General features: G+C 49.9%; 1 protein-coding gene across 1 annotated transcript; it reads left to right on the top strand.

Annotated features, from left to right (window-relative positions):
* Nucleotides 1–2042: 2042 nt before the first annotated feature.
* Nucleotides 2043–20730, top strand: LOC122363951 (acetylcholine receptor subunit alpha-like 2; the record flags this gene model as incomplete). The annotated part of the gene is made up of 6 exons (XM_043333833.1): nucleotides 2043–2102; nucleotides 9371–9480; nucleotides 14446–14626; nucleotides 15563–15719; nucleotides 17319–17935; nucleotides 19841–20730. Coding segments are annotated over 6 exons (1317 nt in total), but the record flags the coding sequence as incomplete, so codon positions are not given.
* Between the last annotated feature and the right edge of the window lie 1253 nt (nucleotides 20731–21983).

Raw genomic sequence — 21983 nt, 5'->3', positions numbered from 1 at the left:
CGGAATTTACTTTTTGTGAAGTTTTTTGACTGCATTTTTGGTAAAAGCTTCTCAGATCATGATTTCATGTAATATGGACACATAAACAATCGGTGCACACATCAGTATACACACAGACACACACAGACCTACAAACACGTATAGTTGACCTTGACCTAACTTGACCTGAAATGACCTCAGCAGCAAAATTCTGGTCGGGTAGTGTGACAAAGAGGTTCTAGCTGGCTTGGCACCAGAAAACAGCATCGTCATCGGTATTTGATAAGCAGCGCACTTGATTTCCAACGGCGACCCAAAACAGCAACATTTTTTAGTTTGACCTGACCTGGAAGGTCAATGACTGACCTGAGAAGGTAAAACTGGGTATCATTGGATTCGTCTCTTCCCAAAGAATCTTTTTGGTATTTACCGCTAAGCTCTATCTCCAACAGGAACGAAATGGCGCGGGGGTGGTGGCAACCACCCCCCCCCCCCATGTGCGTTCTAGGATGGGAAAATGGCATGTGCGGGCGAGGGTTAATACACGTCAAAGTTAGCTCACGCTTCTTTTGTAAGATGTATCCAGAGAAAGTGGCGCTGAGTGACTTCTGACGCTGTTGTGTGTGGCTCGCTTGCAGTCATTCCTGATGCCCAGGGGATTGCATATGAGGGTGGGAGATGTAATTTTTAATTAGATCTAGAAAAGTTTCAGATCCTCAATTGACTGCAGCTTGTAATTCCTGTCTTCAATAAACGATATTTCTCGAACTTTTTAACTCATCATCAACCCACAACTCGCAAGTAAAGCTGAATACGACGTCCTGCTTTAATTTAATTCCACTTCAAAGCCCACTCGTGTTTACAGAGCACCAACTCAGAAACTGATGTGCCACATCACAGCCGGTTTACAATGCGGCGCTGCTTTCTGTGAGTTTCCGCAGCTCCGGCCCCAGGACCAGTTTCCGGCGCCAGTGTCCGAGCTCTGATGAACGAGCGAATGAGAATCCGCCGGGAATGGGACCCGGGCCGCGCTGCCCGGCCGGCGCATCCCCGCCCAGTAATAGAATGAATGGAAGGGTCACGTCGTCCCTTATGCATACGTCCAGTAATATATGGCCAGTTCTGAGTGAAATGTCGGATAAGAATGAGTTCTGGCCCGGCTATGATCCTCTTGCGTACACAACAAATCAGTCTTTTAAATTCTGGCTCGACACTCGACAGTTGTCAAAGCTTTGAACTTAAATGCCAAAAAGGAATGCATTCAACATAATTTGACCCAAGTTCGTTTTCATGTAGCGCCCTTTTGCATTATTCACTAGGCTTATTTATGTTTTCGTGTGACTGTTTCCTGTGGCCTTCCTGTGGCCTATGTATGTATGTAAGTACATGTAAAATGCATCGAGTTCCGAGTGTCGGGCAAATTTATTGTCTTTTTAACGACAGACTACATGGTTAAACAACTTAACTTTTTATGCCTATTTCTTTTCGAATTTATTTGCTGTAAACGAAGAGATGTTATTAATACCAAGACGGCTTTATTCATTAGTAGTACGCCCCATTACAGCACACATTTTCTATTAGCTTTAGGTACTACTATTGCCTATCATATATCTTGCAGGCGGGACTGTCTCCTGTAGCGTAGAACCCAGTACTGGAAAACGAGGAGATCCATCGCACACGAGACAGGACGGAGTGCGACATTCGATTTTCCGTAATAGCCCATTTAGTGCCGCTCGTTGTGACCCGTGGCCAGTGAATCATTCCAGTTTGTTTACGGTGTGCACTGTCGCCTGCTGTGTTAGCTGGGGGGGGGGGGGAGAGGGGGGGGGGTCCTGTCACCAGTCGCTGGCAATAAAAAACAACAGGTTGATCTGACCATTTTCCATGGGAGGTAATTGCAGCCACGGTATTGCAAATAATGTACACAAAAACACGTTTAAAAGGCCAAAGCTGAGAAATCTGTAATGAGCAAAACTTGCATAAGTTTGCATAAGTTTGCATCCATCTTGTGTAACTGAAGGCATTGTTGTTCTAGCGACCTTTTGTGATTCTTACCACTGTCTGCACTTTTGTTACAGAACTTGAAGGACCAAATTCTCACGACCAACGTGTGGGTGGAACATGTGAGTACCCTATGTAGCTGCGTGACGTTTTAAGGATACAGATATAGAGCTACTAATCTCCACACGAGTCTCCATAATTCGGCGATATTTGTTGTCACTAACTGAAATGATTTGAAGGAACAACAGCTATAGCAAAAGATGTTTCGTAAAGCATTTATGAAGCCAGATCGAAGGTCTAAGATTATCAAATGTGAATATCAAATAGATGAGCCAGTATGAAATTACATTGACGTTTAATAAAGGCTTACTGAGAATAAATGACCAATTGTCTCATGCTTTCTTCAATATTGGAGTTCACGTGGTAGTAATCTTGGTCACAAAATGTCGATAGGTCGAAAGGAAACGTTAAAGTATTTCTAATTTGTTCCCATTTCAACCCTTCTTGACGGTCCAATAACATTCTATTCGAACTAAATTGGAGTAGGTATGCGTTTAATTGGCCTGTCACTGCCATTCTTTGCCACTTGGTCTGACTTGAGCTGCTATAAATAACCCGATTAGGTCTCATCATAGGACCCTCCCTCCCTCTCTCTCTCTCTCTCTCTCTCTCTCTCTCTCTCTCTCTCTCACGCTCTCTCTCTCTCACTCTCGCTCTCGCTCGCTCTCTCTCTCTCTCTCTCTCTCTCTCTCTCTCTCTCTCTCTCTCTCTCTCTCTCTCTCTCTCTCTCTCTCTCTCTCTCTCTCTCTCTCTGTCTCTGTCTCTCTCTCTCTCTTTGTCTCTCTCTCTCTCTCTCTCTCTCTCTCTCTCTCTCTCTCTCTCTCTCTCTCTCTCTCTCTCTCTCTCTCTCTCTCTCTCTCTCTCTCTTTACTCTTTTCCGACCTTGTTTTTCCCGAGAGACCCTCTGCTTGCTCTACTATGTGGGACTAGCGACACTCCAGTAGGAGTGTCGCTAACGTTCGCTGGATTAACTTCTCATGATGCGAGTCTAATACTCCATCCATGTTTCATTCAACCTTATATTCTAGCCATAGAGCTTAATTTCACCGGATACTGCTGGCTAAAATGGAAAGCGTTTGCATCTTAACGCAAGGAATTTTTGATGTCATTCAATCATATCAGCATGTAACAATCGCAAATTTTATGTAAAGTAAGCGACCTGCAATCAACCTGCTTGTTTGTGTCATTTGGAGACAACAATAAGTCGTTAAGCGGCCGCGTTTACCATCTCTCGCCAGGGTGATTTCCCTAACAGTCTGTCTGGCTGTTAATTATTGTGCCACCGATTTGGCCTGGTGTCTGTTATTGCGGCCGCCATTCAGACCATCTGAATGCGGCGCGGTGCTGTCGGTTCCGAGCGGATATGCGCCATATCCGGGGCAGAGCGGCGTCACTTCCCCTGCCAGGGGTCGGCTGCCGGTCTGCCCCCGCGGCCGGCCGGTCCGCCAAGCGGCCACTGCCGCCGCCGATACGGCCGGTCTCAGCTCATTTGGGGATCGCCATGAGCTGCAGCAGTTGATCCACCGCTGGCGCTCCCGATAAGGAATATAAGAAACTCCCATAACTCCCTCCAGTTTATGAGAGCATCACGTCGGTAAAATCGTCATAAAACGGAGTTATTGGAGAAGGAAGACCCAGCTACGATCAGCTGAGTCTCACAGAAAAGGAAAGAAGGGGCAATTTAGCTCCCAATCTGAAGTGGCACTTTGAAGCTAAATTATTTTATTCTTAAATTGGATCGTACATATTAATTTTCTGGACACTTTAAGTCAGCAAGTCAGGAAAGTGTGACGCATACGTTATGGGTCACAGACGCATGCATTGTGGCACTGGAAATTGGAATCAGCAAAATGTGATTAGGGTTTGTTCTATCCATCGTTTTTTATTAATATACATTGTATTCGTTAAACTCTCTGTAGCCGTGTTGGCATTTCTCTGACATCTGGATTCTGGGCTGCCATTTACGCGTTTTCATTTCAGCTATCAGCTGGTTGACACCGTCGTGTATCGTGGCAGTTCCGAACTGAAATGAATTGTTGTTTGATGGATCGACGAACGATGGATGTGAATGATAAATGGCATCTCTTCCATGTTAGACCCATCCTTACTACATGTGTTATTTCCTACAGGCAAAAAGCTTTGAAGTTTTGCACTAGCGTAGCGTCTACCGTAAAACAAATAGGCTGTGACTGGCGTGTCTGAATATTTTTCTGAAATGCGTCGAGTTATTGATGACATCATTTATCACTTGTCTCCGTCATTTTTAGATGCCCTTCATCAGCGGGCGCAGACAGTGGTAATGCATTGTCGGCCGTCCGTTGTCGGCCGTTTGTATTTTGCCCGGTGCCGCCGCGGGCTGTCCATCAGGCGGGCGGCTGTAGGCCGGTAGTGGTGGCGCTCTGTTCCAGCGGCACAATGGAGCGCTGCGCGGCTGTCGCGATGATCGGTGGGACGCGGCTCGGCAGTCGGCCGGAACTGGGCGCCGTCCGGCCCGGGACCGGCCTGGCCCGGGCCCAGCCCCGCTCCGGAACTCCCAACCCCGACCCGAGGCACACGCCCCGCCCCGTCGAACGGGAGAGCGAGGGGTCCCTCCTCAGACGGGGTGCGTTCAGCCTTGTGCTGGATGAGTCTACGGTTAGCACATTGCAAGATGCTGATGGGTTCCCTCAATTCTCCCCTCTCCCCAGATAAAGGGAGATTTCAGCCCCTTCCACAATGGGGACGAACTCCGCCCCCAAACAAGCGTATATCCAGAAGTTTGCCATATGACCCCCTCTCCCCCCCCCCTCAGCTATAACATGCCAGAGCCTCCCCAAAACCGTTCGGGTGATGTACATTGCACAAGCCCTATTCCAGATCAGTTCCATGTCCCGTTATTCCAGATAAGACCTTTCAGAACAGACGCAGTCATGTCCCCTTATACCAGACCGCTTACCATCCCCGTCCCACTCCCCAACTAGTCAGCCCGCTCCCCTCCCCAGCCAGCCGACCCCCTTCCTCCCCAGCTGACCGGCTCCTTCCTCCCCCCGACTGGCCGCCTCCTCTCCCTCCCTGGTTAGCCGGCCCAATATCGCGGTCCGGCAGAGCCCAGCTCTGGCACCGGCGGGTGCGGCGGTATCTGTCCCTACCAGCTCTGGCACCGGCGGGTGCGGCGTTATCTGTCCCTACAGAGCAGAGTCCAGCAGAGCCCAGCTCTGGCACCGGCGGGTGCGGCGGTATCTGTCCCTACAGAGCAGAGTCCAGCCCGGGCCAGAGCAGAGCCCAGCTCTGGCACCGGCGGGTGCGGCGTTATCTGTCCCTACAGGCCGGGCCGCTCGACTGGCCGGGCAGCGCCGCCCCTAATCAGACCACAGACCACTGAACAGTAAACACTGGCCACTGACCACTGGCCACTGACCATTGACAGGTGACCACTGACAACGGACCTGTGACCTGTGACCAGTAACCAGTGACCAGTGACCACTGACCACTGACCACTGACCACTGACCACTGACTACCGGTCCCTGACTAGCTGACCGCTGACCACTGACCACTGACCACTGACTAGCTGACCACTGACCAATGCAGGCCATGTTTGACCACTGACACTAATGTCCGCTGACAACACTGACCCCACTTACCTATGACCACTGACCACTGGCCACTGACTACTGACACCACTGACCACTGATCAATGCAGGCATCATATCAATGGGTATACGCTGCTCATCTGAAATTTGATGTTAAATCAAAATAAATTTACATGTTTCCTCTCTGTGGCAATCCCAGTGAGTGACTCAGCAATTTGGGCACTCCCTGATCATCAGCGCCTGACTATACGTATCTTAGCCAGTGAGGCACTGTCTGAGAGATTCGCTCTTACAACAAAATAAACGGAATGTAAAGTGCTGACCATGGGTGGAGAACCTGCCCCGGCCACCCCGGCCGTGGCCGGGGTAACTTTCAGCCTACCCCGGCGCGGCCGGGGTAACTTTTCTACTCTTGTAAATCCTAAAAGCTGTCTCCATACGAGAAAAGAAAACTCACGCTCTTCGAATGTTGACTTCCATGGGCGTAATATTGCAAATCAGGTAGGTATTTACCATTTACTTAACTTGCCATAATCTCCAACCCTAAGACCCGCGTGTGGTCGCCAATGCCAAGATTGCTCTCACATCCTGTTCAGTTTCGAAATTTTGGCGCGCCTTCGGCGCACTTTTTCAAAACTACTGTTTGACCTCATTGCCTTCAACTGACCTGCCACCAACCGCAACCACACCCGTTTATGAGCGTACCCGTCAGGGTGCTCATAAACACCGAGCGGCCATCATGCTTCGAACTCGGACTGTAGTAACCGGGCCGCGTGCTCTCGCCACGCGGAATCCAACGCTCTAGCAACTGAGCTACGAGACCGGGACCGGTCGATATTCCTGGATCGACTCCCTGTTTGTATTATAAGAGCCGTCCAACATTGAAAAAGGCTACGCCCGTGGATGTCAGTGACCTATTTTAGTGCTTTGCTTGGTTCGATCTGTCAATTTCTCTGTAAAGCTTCTACTATGGTGAGTTGTCTTTTTGTAGCTATTTTGAGACACAATAAAAAGCTGAAAACGCAACATTTAGGTACTCAAAATGGCATATGGTTTGGTTTGGGTTCGGTGTGAAATTGGAAGTTTAAGTAAAAAGAAATAAAAAGGAAATTGCCTTTTCGATCATTCCAAAAATGTTATGAATAATACGGTGTCGGACACAACGCTCATCCTTGAGCAAACACAGCATCCTATTCCATGCGTCAGAATAGGGGTTTGATGATGACCGTTGAGAACAACGTGAGTATATCGTCTTCCCGCGACTATCGGTCGCCGGCCGGGGTAACTTTTTCAAACATTCTCCACCCATGGTGCTGACTCTCTGTGGCTCACTCTCTCAGCCGATGAAAAGGTGAGGTACGGGCAGACGATTCGCTCCCACTCTTGGTCGTTTATCATCCAATGTCACACTGCACTGCGCAACTTAATGAAGCAATGCATGATTGAAGTAGTGTACACAAATAGCCCCCAAAGAAAATTCAATTCAAGTTGATCCCATCCCGGCTTATATACCAATTAACGATGATTGATTAGAAAGCACCGCCGTGAGTGAGCCGATCTTACACTATCCTGAACAAATCATTAACTTCGCTGTCGATCAATCGAGGATAAAACTGCTTATGCTGCTTGATGAATAATTCAGGTAGAGTTAATTAAGTGAGATGTTCTCCAATTTTGTATCCTGAAAGTTAAATTTGATTTTGGATATTTTCCCCGCCTGAAGAAAGCCGTAATATGGTGGACAAAAAAGTAAGAATGGTGGAAAAAAGTAAGAATGATATAAAGGCGCAGGCCAGTTACCCAGTAAAGCAATTGAATACCGTGGCCGATGTGACAATACTTGTATATGTAGGTCTTCTAATGCTTTACTTTTGTGAATGCATCTGATGTATGACCAGTTTCAATTTGCTTTCACGCGTGCTGGAGTCCACATTTTGCATTTTTTGATAGTCAGATCAGATCAGATCAGATCAGATCAGATTAGATCATATCAGATGTATTCGAAAGAGGTCCACACAAAACGGTGGTTTTTCGCTCAGTTACGTCATACGGTAAAACGAAATGGAAAGCATGACATACGCACACATGCACATATCCATCACCACAAATCATACAAACACATCCGAAACTGAGTCACCCACTGCGACCGTGAGGTAGCAAACCAGGGGAAGCATTTGGGCTCAAATAATTTGAGGTTCACATACCTATATAGCTTATTGTTGTTGTAAGTACATGCCTGCACGTTGATACACAGTGAAGCGTTTCTCACAAACATTTTCAAACATCAGCTTAAATGTTTAACATAAAGAGAACAACGCCTTACCTTTTCTTACTTCAAAATATTTTTTTTCTCACCAAACCTTAGTTTTTCAGTTTATTTAAAAACGTGTCCAACACTGCATCGATGAATAGGTACCTATAAACCAAAATATAATCGATAAATATTTTGAGAGAAACACGTTTGCCCCTACTGTGAAAGGCAGTTTTCTCTGTGCTGTTGACAGCCGATGTTTAAAAACTTTCGAGCAGTAAACAGGTCATTTAGAACGGAGAGGACGGAAAAGGCGACAACATGGCTCCCGTCGTTGATGCGTTGTATGACAATCAATATTGATAACGTCAGGGGCTGAAAATAAATGGCACTGCCACGTCAGCAGCGCTGAATATATCGTCCTGCCGTGAAGGTTTCATTAAACTATGGCTAGCGAAACGAACAACCCATCAACGCGTCTGAGGCGCTCATAGTGTGGGCGGATATGCATCGGCCAAGATTGGTGTAGTTTGGCAATGTATTCTAAATATTTTTAAATTATATTCTAAAGGCCTGGCTACACTATGCGTTTTCTTCGTGCGTTTTTTGCGTGTTTGCGTGTTTTGCGTGATATCGTTCTAGAAAAAAGAACGATATTACGTTTTTGTGATGTTTTTCACCTTAAATTTTAGTTACATAAGAGTTATATTAGCTTTTGTATATACCCAAAGTAAAAATTATATTGTTTATAACTTTTTTCCTAGAACGATATTACGCAAAACACGCAAACCTGCAAAAACGCACGCAGAAAACGCATAGTGTAGCCAGGCCTTTAGAATGTCGGCGCAAGGGAGTGGATGTTTTATCACAGTTCGGTAATTGGTTGCAAAAGTGAACTGCGAAGCTTAGACTGAATTATGTGTTTATTACTATTATGTATTGTCTCAAGAGCGGGTTTCTAGCGACTAGTACCTAGTTGAGATGAGGCCTGAAAATGGAATATCAGAAGTTATTTGATCGGCAGCCTTCAACTCTCAGAATGACCTCTGCTGTCATATTCCGACAGAGTCATATTCCCTGGTCAACTCAAGTGATGAGCCGAGGATGAGAGTCGGTGCATCCAAAACTTCTGGCCGCTGGCACTCTAAGCTTGGGACCAATGGTGCCTACTTTAGTTTTTGGTTTTGTGCTGAATAGCGCTATTTTAGTTTTGGTAGAGCTGGATGATAGAGCTGGGTTTCATGATTCACCCCTGTTATGTCCTACTTGTGGAAAACGGAAGTGATGTGCAGCGATATTGACTTCAAATTCCTTTATTAGAGATATTAGCGAACAGAAAATATTTTTGAAAACGAGACGGTGTAAGTCCATTAAAAAAGCTGAAAGTGAGCACTGCGCAGTCAGCAGTCTGTCTCCAAGAGAATAGCGAATTGTCTTCTCCTGGACAATTTATTGCCTGTGTAATTAATTTATAATAGTGTTACTTACAGGTATTGTGTGTTTTTCCAGATGTGGATGGATCACAAGTTTGTGTGGGACCCCAAGGAGTACGGCGGCGTGGAGCAGCTGTATGTGCCCGCAGAACACATCTGGCTCCCCGACATCGTCCTCTACAACAAGTGAGACATCGACTCCATTCAGCAGTGTAAAGGACTGATACGTTAAATATGGACCCTTGCAACTTACGCCAATGCCATGCCATATTGAATAAGGTATTACGACGGTCACAAAGAAAGGGAAATATTCCACATGAAAGAAACCCATTAACTATCTAATGAAACATAAAGCCGTTATGGTTGTCATTTCGAACCGTGATTGAGGCTTGGAAAATTGAAGAACTCGGCACAGGCGAAATCCCAGCCAGCATCCGCATTCCGCATGCCTTGGGAAGTCTATTACTGGGTTCACAATGCACAAGGACGCATTAGCCGATATTGACTTCCTCCCCCCTCACCTCCCCGACATCATATCTTGAATTAGATGTTTTCAGTCTGTTTTAGGCAGTCTGATAAACTATTTTAACAATTTATATGCGTCGTCTTTTTGGGTTCTTGTCTGCTTTCATCGAATTAATATCGATAATTAGGTACAGCCCTCTGTAGACTGCGTGGTAGGTATTTTTTTTCGACAAAAACGAGAATGAGGCAAATAGTTTGCTATCAGTCATTTGGAAATCGTAACAGCAAGACGCGCGAGACTCCACATCTTAGATTGGCATCAGCACCGTATTCATTTTCCATCTAGTTCAGCAATAAAACCTAAAGGTTTATATTTGCCCCCAAAACAAACTTTTGCATTTTGTTGCCACACAAGGCGCATACTTCGTTTAGTTATAGACCCAATCGAAGGAGTGGAGCATGGCGCATCTATATGCAATGAGTTCCGACCGACTGATAGCATAGCCTTTGAGTTATTATCGGTTTTGTCGAAAAAAGAATACCTACCACGCAGTTTGCTGAGGGCTGTACAATGCACATTGCACAAAGCTGCTTAGTGCTTGTAGTTGTTTTATGACAGACAAATGAATTACCGACGATAATTTCATGAGCATCGCAGCAAAAGCTCAGTGTATCAGAAAATTAAGCACTTGGGTAAAATCAGTCGATTTAATGACAGAGCCAATTTCGAATCCAATGAATCAAAGCGGCAGTTTCTAAGTATGCTGTTTAAGTTGCTTCACGCATTCAGTTAGCTGTGCAATTATGTTTATATGCAGTATGCACGGTTTCTATGTAGTCATTGCTTCCCCTGTAGTGGGGCTACGACATAATTCAAAAGTATTCGCGTTTTACGATCTTGGCCGCCTTACATTCAGCAACATCAGCCTACACAGCAGGTAACATTGGCAACTTTTCTCATTTCCGCTCTCGGAGCGAGCGGCTGTGAATATGCGGGCGAATGGCAGGGTCGTCTCTGGGGCGGCTGGTGGCGGCGCTGTCTGGCGCTGCCGTGGGCTGGGACCGCTGTCATTGGGCTGTACCGGCCAGTGAGGTCGTACCGGTGGCACTTCAGCTCGTATACGGCGCGTCCGGCGGCCGGGAACTGGCGGCACCGGCCTGGCGGCAGCAGTAGAGAACCCACGCAGCTCGGAGACGGCAGTAACCCAGTGGCGGCGGAATAGGGGGTGCAGGGGGTGCAGCTGCACCCCCATCGAAGAACATGGGGTGCAAACATATCTTTTTGCACCCCCAAAATCCGTACAAGGGGCCCGTCGCACCATCCAATACATTTTCTCCTGAAAACCAGTGATCGGGAAACGAACACTGATGTGGAATCATCCGGGATGTCCAATTATGGTCAGGAGCGCCCCATGCTAGTCTTTGGGGCCCCCACACCGGCCTAAAAGTGTCCCGAGCCGCGTTTGGTGCTCCACGCGGCATCTGAGGGCCCCACGACGGCCTCAGAGAGCCCTTTTATGACGATCTCTGAAGGCTCCCACGACGACCTCTGTCCCCTGGGGCCCTACAACGGCCACTTAGGGCCCTCATGACGACCGCTGAGTGTCCCACAGGACTCCAGGGGCCCCACTGGCCTCTGAGGGCCTCTACGACGGTATCTGAGGGCCCTCGTGACGGCCCTAGACCCAACTCAAGTCTGAGGGCCCATTTGGCTTCAGATGGCCCAGCGACGGCCTCTGAGGGCCCCAACACAGCCAGGTTGCAGGGGCTATGCTGGCATCTGAGGGCCCTACAACGGTCTATTGAGGGCCCTAACAACGATGGCCTCTAGCGGTCTTACCAAGGCCTCTGAGAGCCCTGCAAAGGTATCTGAGGGCCCATGAAGAAGACCCTCACTATGGTCAAGGACCCTCATGACGACCTCTGATGATCCTCTCGAAGGCTTCACAAATCACAACAACTTCTGAGGACCCCAGGACGGTCCCTGAGGGGCTGAGAGCCCTGAAGACGACCTCTCTGGGCCCTCACGATGGTCTCTAAGACCCAACGCAAGCTCCGAAGGCCCACGCTGGCGTCTGAGGGCCCCACGACGGCCTCTGAGGGCCTCGACGCAGGCAGGCTCCAGGGCCATGCTGACCTCTGAGGGCCCTCTTGACGGCTTCTAGGGCCTAACGAAGGCTTCAAGGGCCAACGCTGGCCTCTGAAGAACCCTACGACGGCCTCGGAGGGTCTCAACTCAACACAGGCAGGTGCCAGGAGACATGCTGGCCTCTGAGGGCCCCACAAAGTTCAGATTCTGAGGATCCAACGACCTTTGTGGACCTTATGAAATACGAAGGTCTCCGAGAGCTCACGCAGGCTCCTGGAATTCCACACTGATTCTCAGGCCCCATGTCGGCTTGTTGAGGCACTTTATCTGCTCTTGGTGCCCCGTCACCGGCCTCTGAGAGTCTCAATGTCGGAACTTATAGGGCCATGGGCCCTACACCGGCTTTTATGGTTCCTACATCGACTCTTGGGACTCATGACCCATGAAATGTGGGTCTAAGCGGCTTCTAAGAATCCCCATGCTGGTTCTAGTAGCCGCCAGCCGAATATATGGGCTCACACGCGAGCTCCTGAGACCCCGTGCATACCCCAGGGGTCTACCTGCCTCTAAGACCCCACACATACTTTTGGGGCTCAAAAGTTTGCCCCCGAAGGCCCCACTGAGACCCCTTTCCTCTACTCAGTCCTCCATACCGGCTCTTTAGGCTAAACATCGGCTCCTGTGGCCTCCATCCCGGCTTTGGAGGGCCTCCATACAGGCTTTTTTGGGGTCCGATGCCGGTTTCTGAGAGCCCTCAAAAGACTTTCGAGCCTATACTGCCTTCTGAAACCTTTCAGGAACTTTCAAGGGACCGACTCTGATCGGAGGGCTCATTCAATCTGGGGAGTCATGTAGGCCTTTGAGGAGTCTCTATGAGGTCGGTTTCCAAGGGGCATCTAAACACGGTCTTCTTGGAACGGTCTCGTAGGGCACTCAATGGTCCACTGCGGATCCAGAAAAGTGGTTTGAGACGCTGCGGATGGTGGCTAGACTAAAAGATTAGCCGATAAAAAACTAGCTGCATTTGCTTCTTTATGCTTTCATTATTTGAGATAGGCAGGTACACTGCAATTTCAAACCTTTTACAGAACTTGTGTGTATGGGGATAGTTTTCCAAAATCTTCATTTTTCATGAATCAATAATAATCACAAAAAAACACTGGAGGGGGGCCCAAAACTTCCAGAGGGGCCTCTTGGGAAAACTTTGCACCCCCATCCAAAATTACCTTCCGCCGCCACTGCAGTAACCCGGACGAAACCCAGACAAGAGGAGAGCAGACCAGGCCAGACCGAACCAATTCATCGAGCTTGATGGGGCCGGACCAGGTCAGGTTTGACCATATCAAAGCCTTCCAGGCAGCTCCACACAGAGCTGGATATTAGTAAACCGATGTACCGAATAATAGAAATTAGCAATAGAGCGTTTAGCAATCTCCGCATCCGAATCGCAATTTCACATCACATTTCGAGAACTGCTTGATTGACCACATTTCTCTTGATATCTTCATTGACGTATGATATTAGTGGGACCAAACACAAATGCAATTTCGTTTTGGGCGTCTGATGGTATTACGGCCGAGTGGATCCGGTGGTGGAGCGATCCGTTGATCTGTCGGCCGAGCCGATCCAATATCGGCTCCCGGCCCGGCCGCGGTCGTTTCACCGGACACCGCGGTGGCCACCTCTCACCGAAGGCGGCCCAACGGATGGCCGCATTTGTTGCCGTCATTGTGGCGCGGCGGCGGCGCTGGCGGCGCGCCGCGCCGAAGGTGGCGCGCTCGGCCGTCGATATTCGGCCGCCGGTATGCGTCTCCCCCCGGCCGGAAATATGGGGCCGGCGCCGTTTCCTGAATGCTTCATCGGTGTGTCCGGCCGGCCGGGCCGCGGCGGGGCCGATATTTCGCGGCGCTCTCTCGCTCCGTCGGCGCTGCGGCGGGCTGCACAGCGTCATAGTAGCCAGGCAGTCTGGTGTGGTCTGGTCTGGTCTGGACTGGTCTGGTGCGCATACCACAGAGGCGGGAGCCGGCAGTTACCGGACCTTCATTTTGTCCGAATTGCTCTGGGCATGTGTGAGTGCTCCCACCTCGGCACTATTGTGGGTCCCGTCTCCATTCTGACGCTCCTTTACCCGTCCTTCTTTTCCTGATCACCTTGTCATCTCTCCCTTCCTCTCTCTCTCTCTCTCTCTCTCTCTCTCTCTCTCTCTCTCTCTCTCTCTCTCTCTCTCTCTCTCTCTCTCTCTCTCTCTCTCTCTCTCTCTCTCTCTCTCTCTCTCTCTCTCTCTGTCACTCTTGATTTCTTTCTCTCCTCTTGGGACCTTTCACCTTCCCTTGTGATCCCCATTTTCGCACAAGCGGCGAGGATGGCCATCGCCCACCACACTGTATCAGCGTTCCATTAAAATGCACAAAAAGCCATAACCATTGACTACTACCTACCATTAGTCGACACTCAGAATGAATCAGAAACCCCTTCTGGTCGAGCTAATCGATCAATTTATCAAGCAGTCACGGTCAATTTGTATTTGTGTGTCAATGCATACAGACGAGTTTCGTTCCGGACGTTATTGCCTCAAGACGGCAAGCCATTTGTTTCAGCGCGGATGGGGAATACGTGATCACCACTCTGACCAAGGCCATGATTCACAACGACGGCCGCGTGCTCTGGGATCCGCCGGCCATCTTCAAGTCCTACTGCCAGATCGACGTACGCTACTTCCCCTTTGACCAGCAGCAGTGTTTTATGAAGTTCGGCAGCTGGACATATGATGGCCATCAGGTGAGAGGAGCCTGTGATGGGTACCATTTTCCTATTCAATGCTCTTTAGACATAAAATTAAAATCCTTTTTTTAATCAGGAAGTTTCAGTCGGCGTGGAAAGAGATATTCGTATTCCGCCTTGCATGAAGGCTTGTGATAACTTAATCCTAGGTGAGATAACGTGAATAGTTAATTGTTACATATGGCCAGACATTCAGAGGGAAGCTGGGTAATCAATCATGTGCGTAATTAACGAACCGTGCTAAAATATGTATGCACGAAGTACATGGTGTGGTCCTGCACCTTAACTATTTGCTAATGCGGTGATGTCTTCATTCTTCAACTCTTGTAATGGCAGGACTACTCCGTATTGTTTGATATATGAAGAGGGAGAGGGAGAGGTGGAAGAGGAGAGAGAGAGAGTGAGAGAGAGAGAGAGAGGGAGGGAGACAGGAGGAGTAAATGCCATTCAGGCAAGGCGGGTTTCATTCCGGCCGGTGCCGCGGCGCAGGTGCCACTAACTGCTGCTCTATCATCTGCATGGGTGCCGAAACGACCGTCGCCCCCGGGGAGCTCAGACGTAGAAAAGCAGGCGCAGTTTCTCAAAAGGCACACTTGACATGAAAATACCTAGCCTGTGAAGAAATTTGCAACAATCAGTCAAAAAAATCACAACAGTGCATGCATTTCTAATCAAAGCGAAAATGGTCATTTACAGAACTCACGACAGAAATGGCCCCAACTCAGTAGTTTGCCGTGCTCACTGCTTAGCTTTAGCTATATGGCCTGTCCCGTGGGAAACGTTCTAGTTCGGGTCAGGTCTCGGAACCATTTGCGGGATAATGTGGCGCTCCTCCCATTCGTAAGCGGCACCAGCTCCCCCAGACGCCCATTGACGCCAATGTCTGTCTATATCACATGAGCGGCGAACCTGGTGACCCCTGGGTGTTCTCAGATCGACCTGCGGCACATAGATCAGACGCCCGACTCCAATTTTGTGGAGCTCGGCATTGATCTGAAGGAGTATTATCCGAGCGTGGAGTGGGACATCCTCGGAGTGCCGGCCACGCGTCACGAGAAGTTCTACCCGTGCTGTGTGCAGCCTTACCCAGGTGAGAAGCAATCACATTCGCTTACTGATTATCTTTTGTGTGAAACTGGATTATCTTTTGTGTGAAACTGTTCGTAAGATCGACGACTTTGTGCTCCAAAAGTCTTAAGTTGGTCTATCCATGCACATCAACATTCGCATTTTTGATACAGGGTCTTAAATGGCTGGAGAAGCCTGCACCAGATCCAGCTATAAAAATAGGTCACTTATTGGTCGAACATTCAACATTCTCCAATGAGTGTAACATAAAACAACTTTATCAGCAATTTCAACGTCCGACGCTGTTCTCACGTATGCGGCTCCCGGCTCAGACGACTGGAGATGTAGACTGTACCGCCGAGCACGAGAGTGCTGCGGAACAGCCTACCTTACAGTTCTCGTGGCGCACGCTCAATCTGTGCCTTTACAGAGTCGGAATGAGCGGACACGTTTTCATTTTTCCAGCGAAACAAAGTGTCTTCCGGTTGCTGCGATAGAAGCAATAGTGTTGTAACATGTTCACTACTTTGCAATGAGATAACAGATGATGATCGTGAGGAGCACAGCAACACTGACGACGCGAAGTGCGCTGTACGACGCCGTAAGACAAAAAGCTACATTCTTAAGTTATCAAGTTATGCAACAAAATAGAACACCCGAATGCTAGCAATGTCATTCCTCAAAAGTCCGCTAATTTCTTGATTTGGTTTTTCGCGTTCTGGCTTATGTATGTTTCAAAACTTTAAATGAACTCCATTATCGTAATTTATTTCTTTTCGATTAACGAATCTTTCTGGGCATGGCGAAATTCTCCATTGAAATGTGGAACGAGTGGACAGCTAATTCCTAGCAGATTCTGCTCTCCTCTGAAGGTCAGTGCTGGACGAAAATGAATGGCATAAGAAGAAAAAAACATTACAATGGTAAATTACTTTTAATCAGCAATTAGTTGGCTTTATTTGAGAACAAATTGTAATAGGAAACGTTATTGCTGCTTTATCAAATGCACACATATGCAGTAACTCTGTCGTCGATTGAATGAGCTTAGTACTGCATTCTCATCAGCTGTGGTCTGATGACGAGTCTTGCATAATGTCGGAGGGCTGAACATTTATCTAAAATAAGTAATTTATATGGCGTCGCACTATGTGCTGCTATTTATTGCCTCGTTTAAATTTTAACGCAGAAAAATGGACCGTATATGTCGGCCGCCATGGCAGGTCTTTTGTGCCGTGGGATCACTTTGTTTTCACCAGCGCCAGATGGAAGAGGTCAATTCGTGTCGCCGTTTTGTTTGATGGTGACATGGTGCTCCGCGCGGAGATGTGGCGGCACTGAAGGCGGCGGACGATATGACGCTGTCCCGCCGCCAGTCTGGACAGCCTCTCGGCTCACTGCCTCGCTGAAGGCCTCGCCGAAACTCGGTTTGACGTTTGGCGGCACTTGAATACTGATGAGGCCTGGGGACTGAATCCACCTTCGGGACGCTATTTTTCACCGACGTGCCTCCGAGTGGGAAAAAACTCGCCAACTGGGTCCCAGAAAGTTTCGCTCAGTCAGCATTAGTCAATACCGTTCTGCTGAACTGCGATACTAACGCTGCTCTCGTCTGTTTTTGCAGATATCTACTTCAACGTGACGCTGCGGCGGAAGACGCTGTTCTACACGGTGAACCTCATCATCCCGTGCGTGGCACTCTCCTACCTCTCCGTCCTGGTGTTCTACCTGCCGGCTGACTCTGGGGAGAAGGTGGCCCTCTGCATCACCATTCTTCTCTCCCAGACCATGTTCTTCCTGCTTATCTCCGAGATCATACCCTCCACGTCTCTGGCGGTGCCGCTGCTCGGCAAGTACCTGCTCTTCACCATGATTCTTGTCACCATTTCTGTGATCTCCACCATCGTCATCCTGAACATCCACTACCGGAAGCCGTCCACGCACCGGATGGCGCCCTGGGTGCGGCGCTTCTTCCTGCAGGAGCTGCCGCGCCTGGTGCTGATGAAGGTGCCGCAGCGGGCGCCGCCGCAACCGCAGACGCCGTTCGAGCCTACTCAGCCTCCGGGGGCCACCCTGCCCGGCCAGTTTCACCCGGTGCATGCCGAGGTGGCCGACAGCGCCCGCCTACAGGCGCTCAACTTCTTCGGCGACGAGCGCCGCTTCCCGTACGAGATCGAGCGAGCCATCCAGAACGTGCAGTTTGTGCACCACTGCTGGAAGGTGCAGGATCAGTTTGACGAGGTAAGAAAACACGTGAGAGGGGAGCTTAATTAACGAGGTGAGAGCACGTGGGCGAGGAGCTCAACGAGGTGAGATTGAGAACACGCAAGCAGTAGTGTTGATGAAGTGAGCACTCAGCAGGAGTCTGAGCTGAGTCTGGACGAGGTAAGTCGATGACTCAGACCAGGGTGATGGTCTGCTAACTTCGCTGACGACGGTGAGGACTCCTTAAGTGTGTTAGCAAATAGCTGAGACGTAATTGGACGGCGCTGACCACGCACTCGCAGCGGAAGTCTGATGGTACGCATTTTCTTGAAAGTCCTTGAAAGTGTGGTGAACAATTGATTTGCCTACTACTAGTTAGTAGATTCCTTTCCGTTTCTCTTGCATGCAGATTATATATTTTTCAATTGTATCCTTCATATTCCTGATGCGTTCATTTCACTCTCCTTGTGCTTTTATGGTTCATCTCAATCAACTGAATACTTCGGAATGGGATGTTTGCCTACCTGCATACTCCCCACGCATTAATAATGGCTGTCAAGCCAGAGTATTTTATGATAGGCGAGTCGCCTGGTAGCTTGCGACCATCAACGATTGAGTTTTCTATGGTCTCTCTCTCTCTCTCTCTCTCTCTCTCTCTCTCTCTCTCTCTCTCTCTCTCTCTCTCTCTCTCTCTCTCTCTCTCTCTCTTTCTCTCTGTCTCTCTCTTTCTCTCTGTCTTTCCTATTCCTGCAATGGTGTGTATGTGGCACCTGCCCGGACTGGGCCCAGCCGGTCCAGTTTCGCTCTCACCCGCTCCCCACTCGGTCCTACTCCGTGCCCCTCTCTCCCATCTCTGTCCCACTCTGTTCCACACTGTCCCTCCGTTCCACTCCGTCCCAAATTGCCCCACCCCGTCCCACGCCGTTCCGTCCCACTCTGTCCCACTCTTTTCCACACTATCCCACCGTCCCACTCTGTCTCAGTCTGTTCCTTGCTGTCACCATCCCGTTCCACCCCGTTTCCAGCTCTGTCGGTATGCCTGTTTGGTCTGCGGCCCTATCAGTGCCGGTTGGCGATCTGCCATCCCCCGGCGGCGCCGCACCAGTTGAGCGAACCGCGGACCGCCTCTTGTCGCCAAACGGGCGGGCACACGGAGTGGGGTGGGGTGGGCGGGCACACGGAGTGGGGTGGGGTGGGCGGGCACGATTTGGGGAGGGTGGACACGGTGTGGGGGAGGAACGGACGCGATTTAGGGCGGATGGACATGGTGGGAGAGGGTCGGACATTGTGTGGGGAAGGAGCGGACACGGTGTGGGGAGGGGCGGACACGATGTGGGGACATTGGGACGGACATTTTTGGGAAACACCCGTAAGACAGTAGGGGATCAGACGGACAGGACGGGGAACAAGCAACGCATAGTGTGATGAACCGGCAGTGACATCACGTGTAGGATATTATTGATATGTATCAGAAGCAGATTCTGAGGACCGGCGAGTCTAGCCGAGACGGCGGCCGCGCCCGCCTGTCGGTCGGTATCAGCTGGGTGCCGCCCTGGCGTCCAATGCGGAGTCCCCCCTTCCCTCTCTGTTGGAGACGGCACTGGTAAACAAGTCTGTTTGGGAGCGAGCTGCGGAAGCCTCTCGAGCTAGGCTCGAGTGGATGGGAGCAGGAACGATGGATTGGCTAGCTTTCCTTCAGTGTGTGCCTGTGTTTCATCCTGATCCCTTCTTTTCCATTCATCACTGATGTTACTCGGGAAAGCCTGTGTATCCTGAGCTATTCTGTGACCAGGAGATGTTTCTCCCTGTCCCTAGATACCCTCCTTGCCCCTCCCCGCCCGCCCGGTGCCGGTGCGCCCGCAGACTGGCTGCTACGGGCGGGCGGCGGCTGCGGGCGGCGGCCGGCGCTCTATTGATCGGCGGCCGCCTGTCTGATTGCAGGAGGACCAGGACTGGGCCTTCATCGCCACCGTCATCGACAGGGTGCTGCTGATCGTCTTCAGCGTGGTCTCGCTGCTCGGCACGCTCATCATCCTGTGCGACTCGCCGTTCCTCTACGACACCACGCAAGCCATCGATATTCAGCTGTCAGAGGTCGCCCATCAGATGGGCATGTTCGCGGGCGAGGCGTGAGAGGCGCGGACCTGTGGTGAACCTTGACGACAAGGTGACCTGGTGATTGACGGTGCCCTTGGTGACCTGGCGACCTAGTGACCGAGCTCAACAGTGATGAAAAAAAGTGAACACAGCGGTGACGGGGAGTGGGGAGCAGTGGCGAGGCTGTTTGTTGTTGGTCCGTTGCTAGTTTGGCCGCTGACTGAACTGTGATCAGAGGGTGACAGGGCGATGGACGTGGCATGGACACGGAGACGACGGATCCCGTCAGAGACGAGAGTAGCGACACGTCCGGTAGATATAATGCTGGCTCTCTAATGCAATGGCGAAGGGAGAGTAGCGCGACGATGGGGAGAGCTGGAGAGAGATGGAGGGAGAGAGAGAGAGAGAGAGAGAGGGGGGAGAGGGAAAGAGGGAGAGGGAGTGAGTGAAAACTAGGCAGAGAAGAGCGGGAGTCGGTATCGGTTTGACAAGCGGGTGATATCGGTTGGTTACGCAGATATGCTGGAGGAATATGCAATGTCACTAGGTGCTGCGTTCAGTGACGGAGCTGAGGAGTGGCGGAGTAAATGGGCGAGGAGCGGAGGAGTGAAGCGGAGACGTCCGCCGGCGCTGTTTTGGCAGGTCGCTGCTGGTTGCTCTGAGAGCAGCTGACGGGCCGACACTCGGAGCACGCTAAACCCGATAAAAAGGCTGACGACGTGCCACCAACTTGAGAGGAAACTTTGCAACTAGGCGCCGGGGGAGGCTGCAGCATAGAGTGATCATTCAGGGTGTTTCCTTCGAAGGCGCTCGAAGTTGGCGCTCCGCGAGCCATTCACAGATAATGTGTTCGGATATTCACTGTCAGAAAAGCCACAGCGCTCCCACTTTTTTCTCCAGAGTCCCTTTAATCACGGACACGTCGCCGGAGATGGCGCTGTGTATAAAGGCTGCAGAGCTTGTGATGGCACCGGCTCAAATGGGACTGGTCCCCTAATGATCAACATAATGACTTTAGTGCTTAATAGTGCGCTGAACGTCGGACGTTTAATGCCGAGCGAACGCCCGGGCCGACTTCGCTAGCGTCTCAAAACGCCGATGAGGCGATTTTGCTCCACAGAAATGATACATTAATCATTTCCAATGTCGATTAGGAATAATTGGCATTTTGTTACGTTTTGTCAGCGGAGCTCAAGTAAATCGTACCTCAGTGACAGCTTGTTGGAAATAGGGTCGCCGACTGTTAGACATGAGCTTCCATATTTTATCCGGCAGTGACATCCCGCATGGACTTTTGACTTATCAAGCGGCATAATTGCGCTAGGAAAACACGGACGAAGCTTTATATGCCGAAGCACATTTTCACAATCAGAATTATTATAATGTTCATTTACATCGGATGCATTAGATTGCACCTTTCCATGGTAATATGCAAACTGCTCAAAGTTCTTGCAAGATTCAGTCTGAGCTCATTACCGGGATCAATTACACGGTGCAAATCATGCTCACAGGCTAGATTTTAGCGTTAAGTTTTCATACAAGTGTACACATATGCAAGTGTTCAGCTCTTTTAGTCTGGCCAGCTCAAGCCTCATGCTCTGTGTTAGTGCTGACTTTGTGTGGTCTGGTAGGGTTTGTTTGTGTTTGTTTGGCTCCTTGTCACTTTTATTTAACATCCTTATTTATCTAGCTGCTGGTGTTCTGCAGCTAGAGCCCATTCTCGGGATTTTGCGACCATCCGTCGGAGCGGAATCTCACCCCGCTACATCGGCCCGTTAAACACGACCCTTTGTCCGTTTCTGCCGCTTCCTCGGTCCGGGTGTTGCCAGTTATCTAGAAACTCACACAAAGAACTGGCCGAGACTGCTCGCTCTATTTGTGGGGATTTCTGCCGTAGCCCTCTGTTGCCACGAAACGAACTGAGATCGTGTCACGCAGAGCGGGATACCTCCACCACATTGTGACTGGTTTTCGCGGCCGCTTTACG

This window comes from Amphibalanus amphitrite, unplaced genomic scaffold, assembly GCF_019059575.1.
Source record: "Amphibalanus amphitrite isolate SeventyFive unplaced genomic scaffold, NRLGWU_Aamphi_draft 000648F_arrow, whole genome shotgun sequence".
Lineage (NCBI taxonomy): Eukaryota > Metazoa > Arthropoda > Thecostraca > Balanomorpha > Balanidae > Amphibalanus > Amphibalanus amphitrite.
This window is presented reverse-complemented; position numbering and strand designations above follow the sequence as displayed.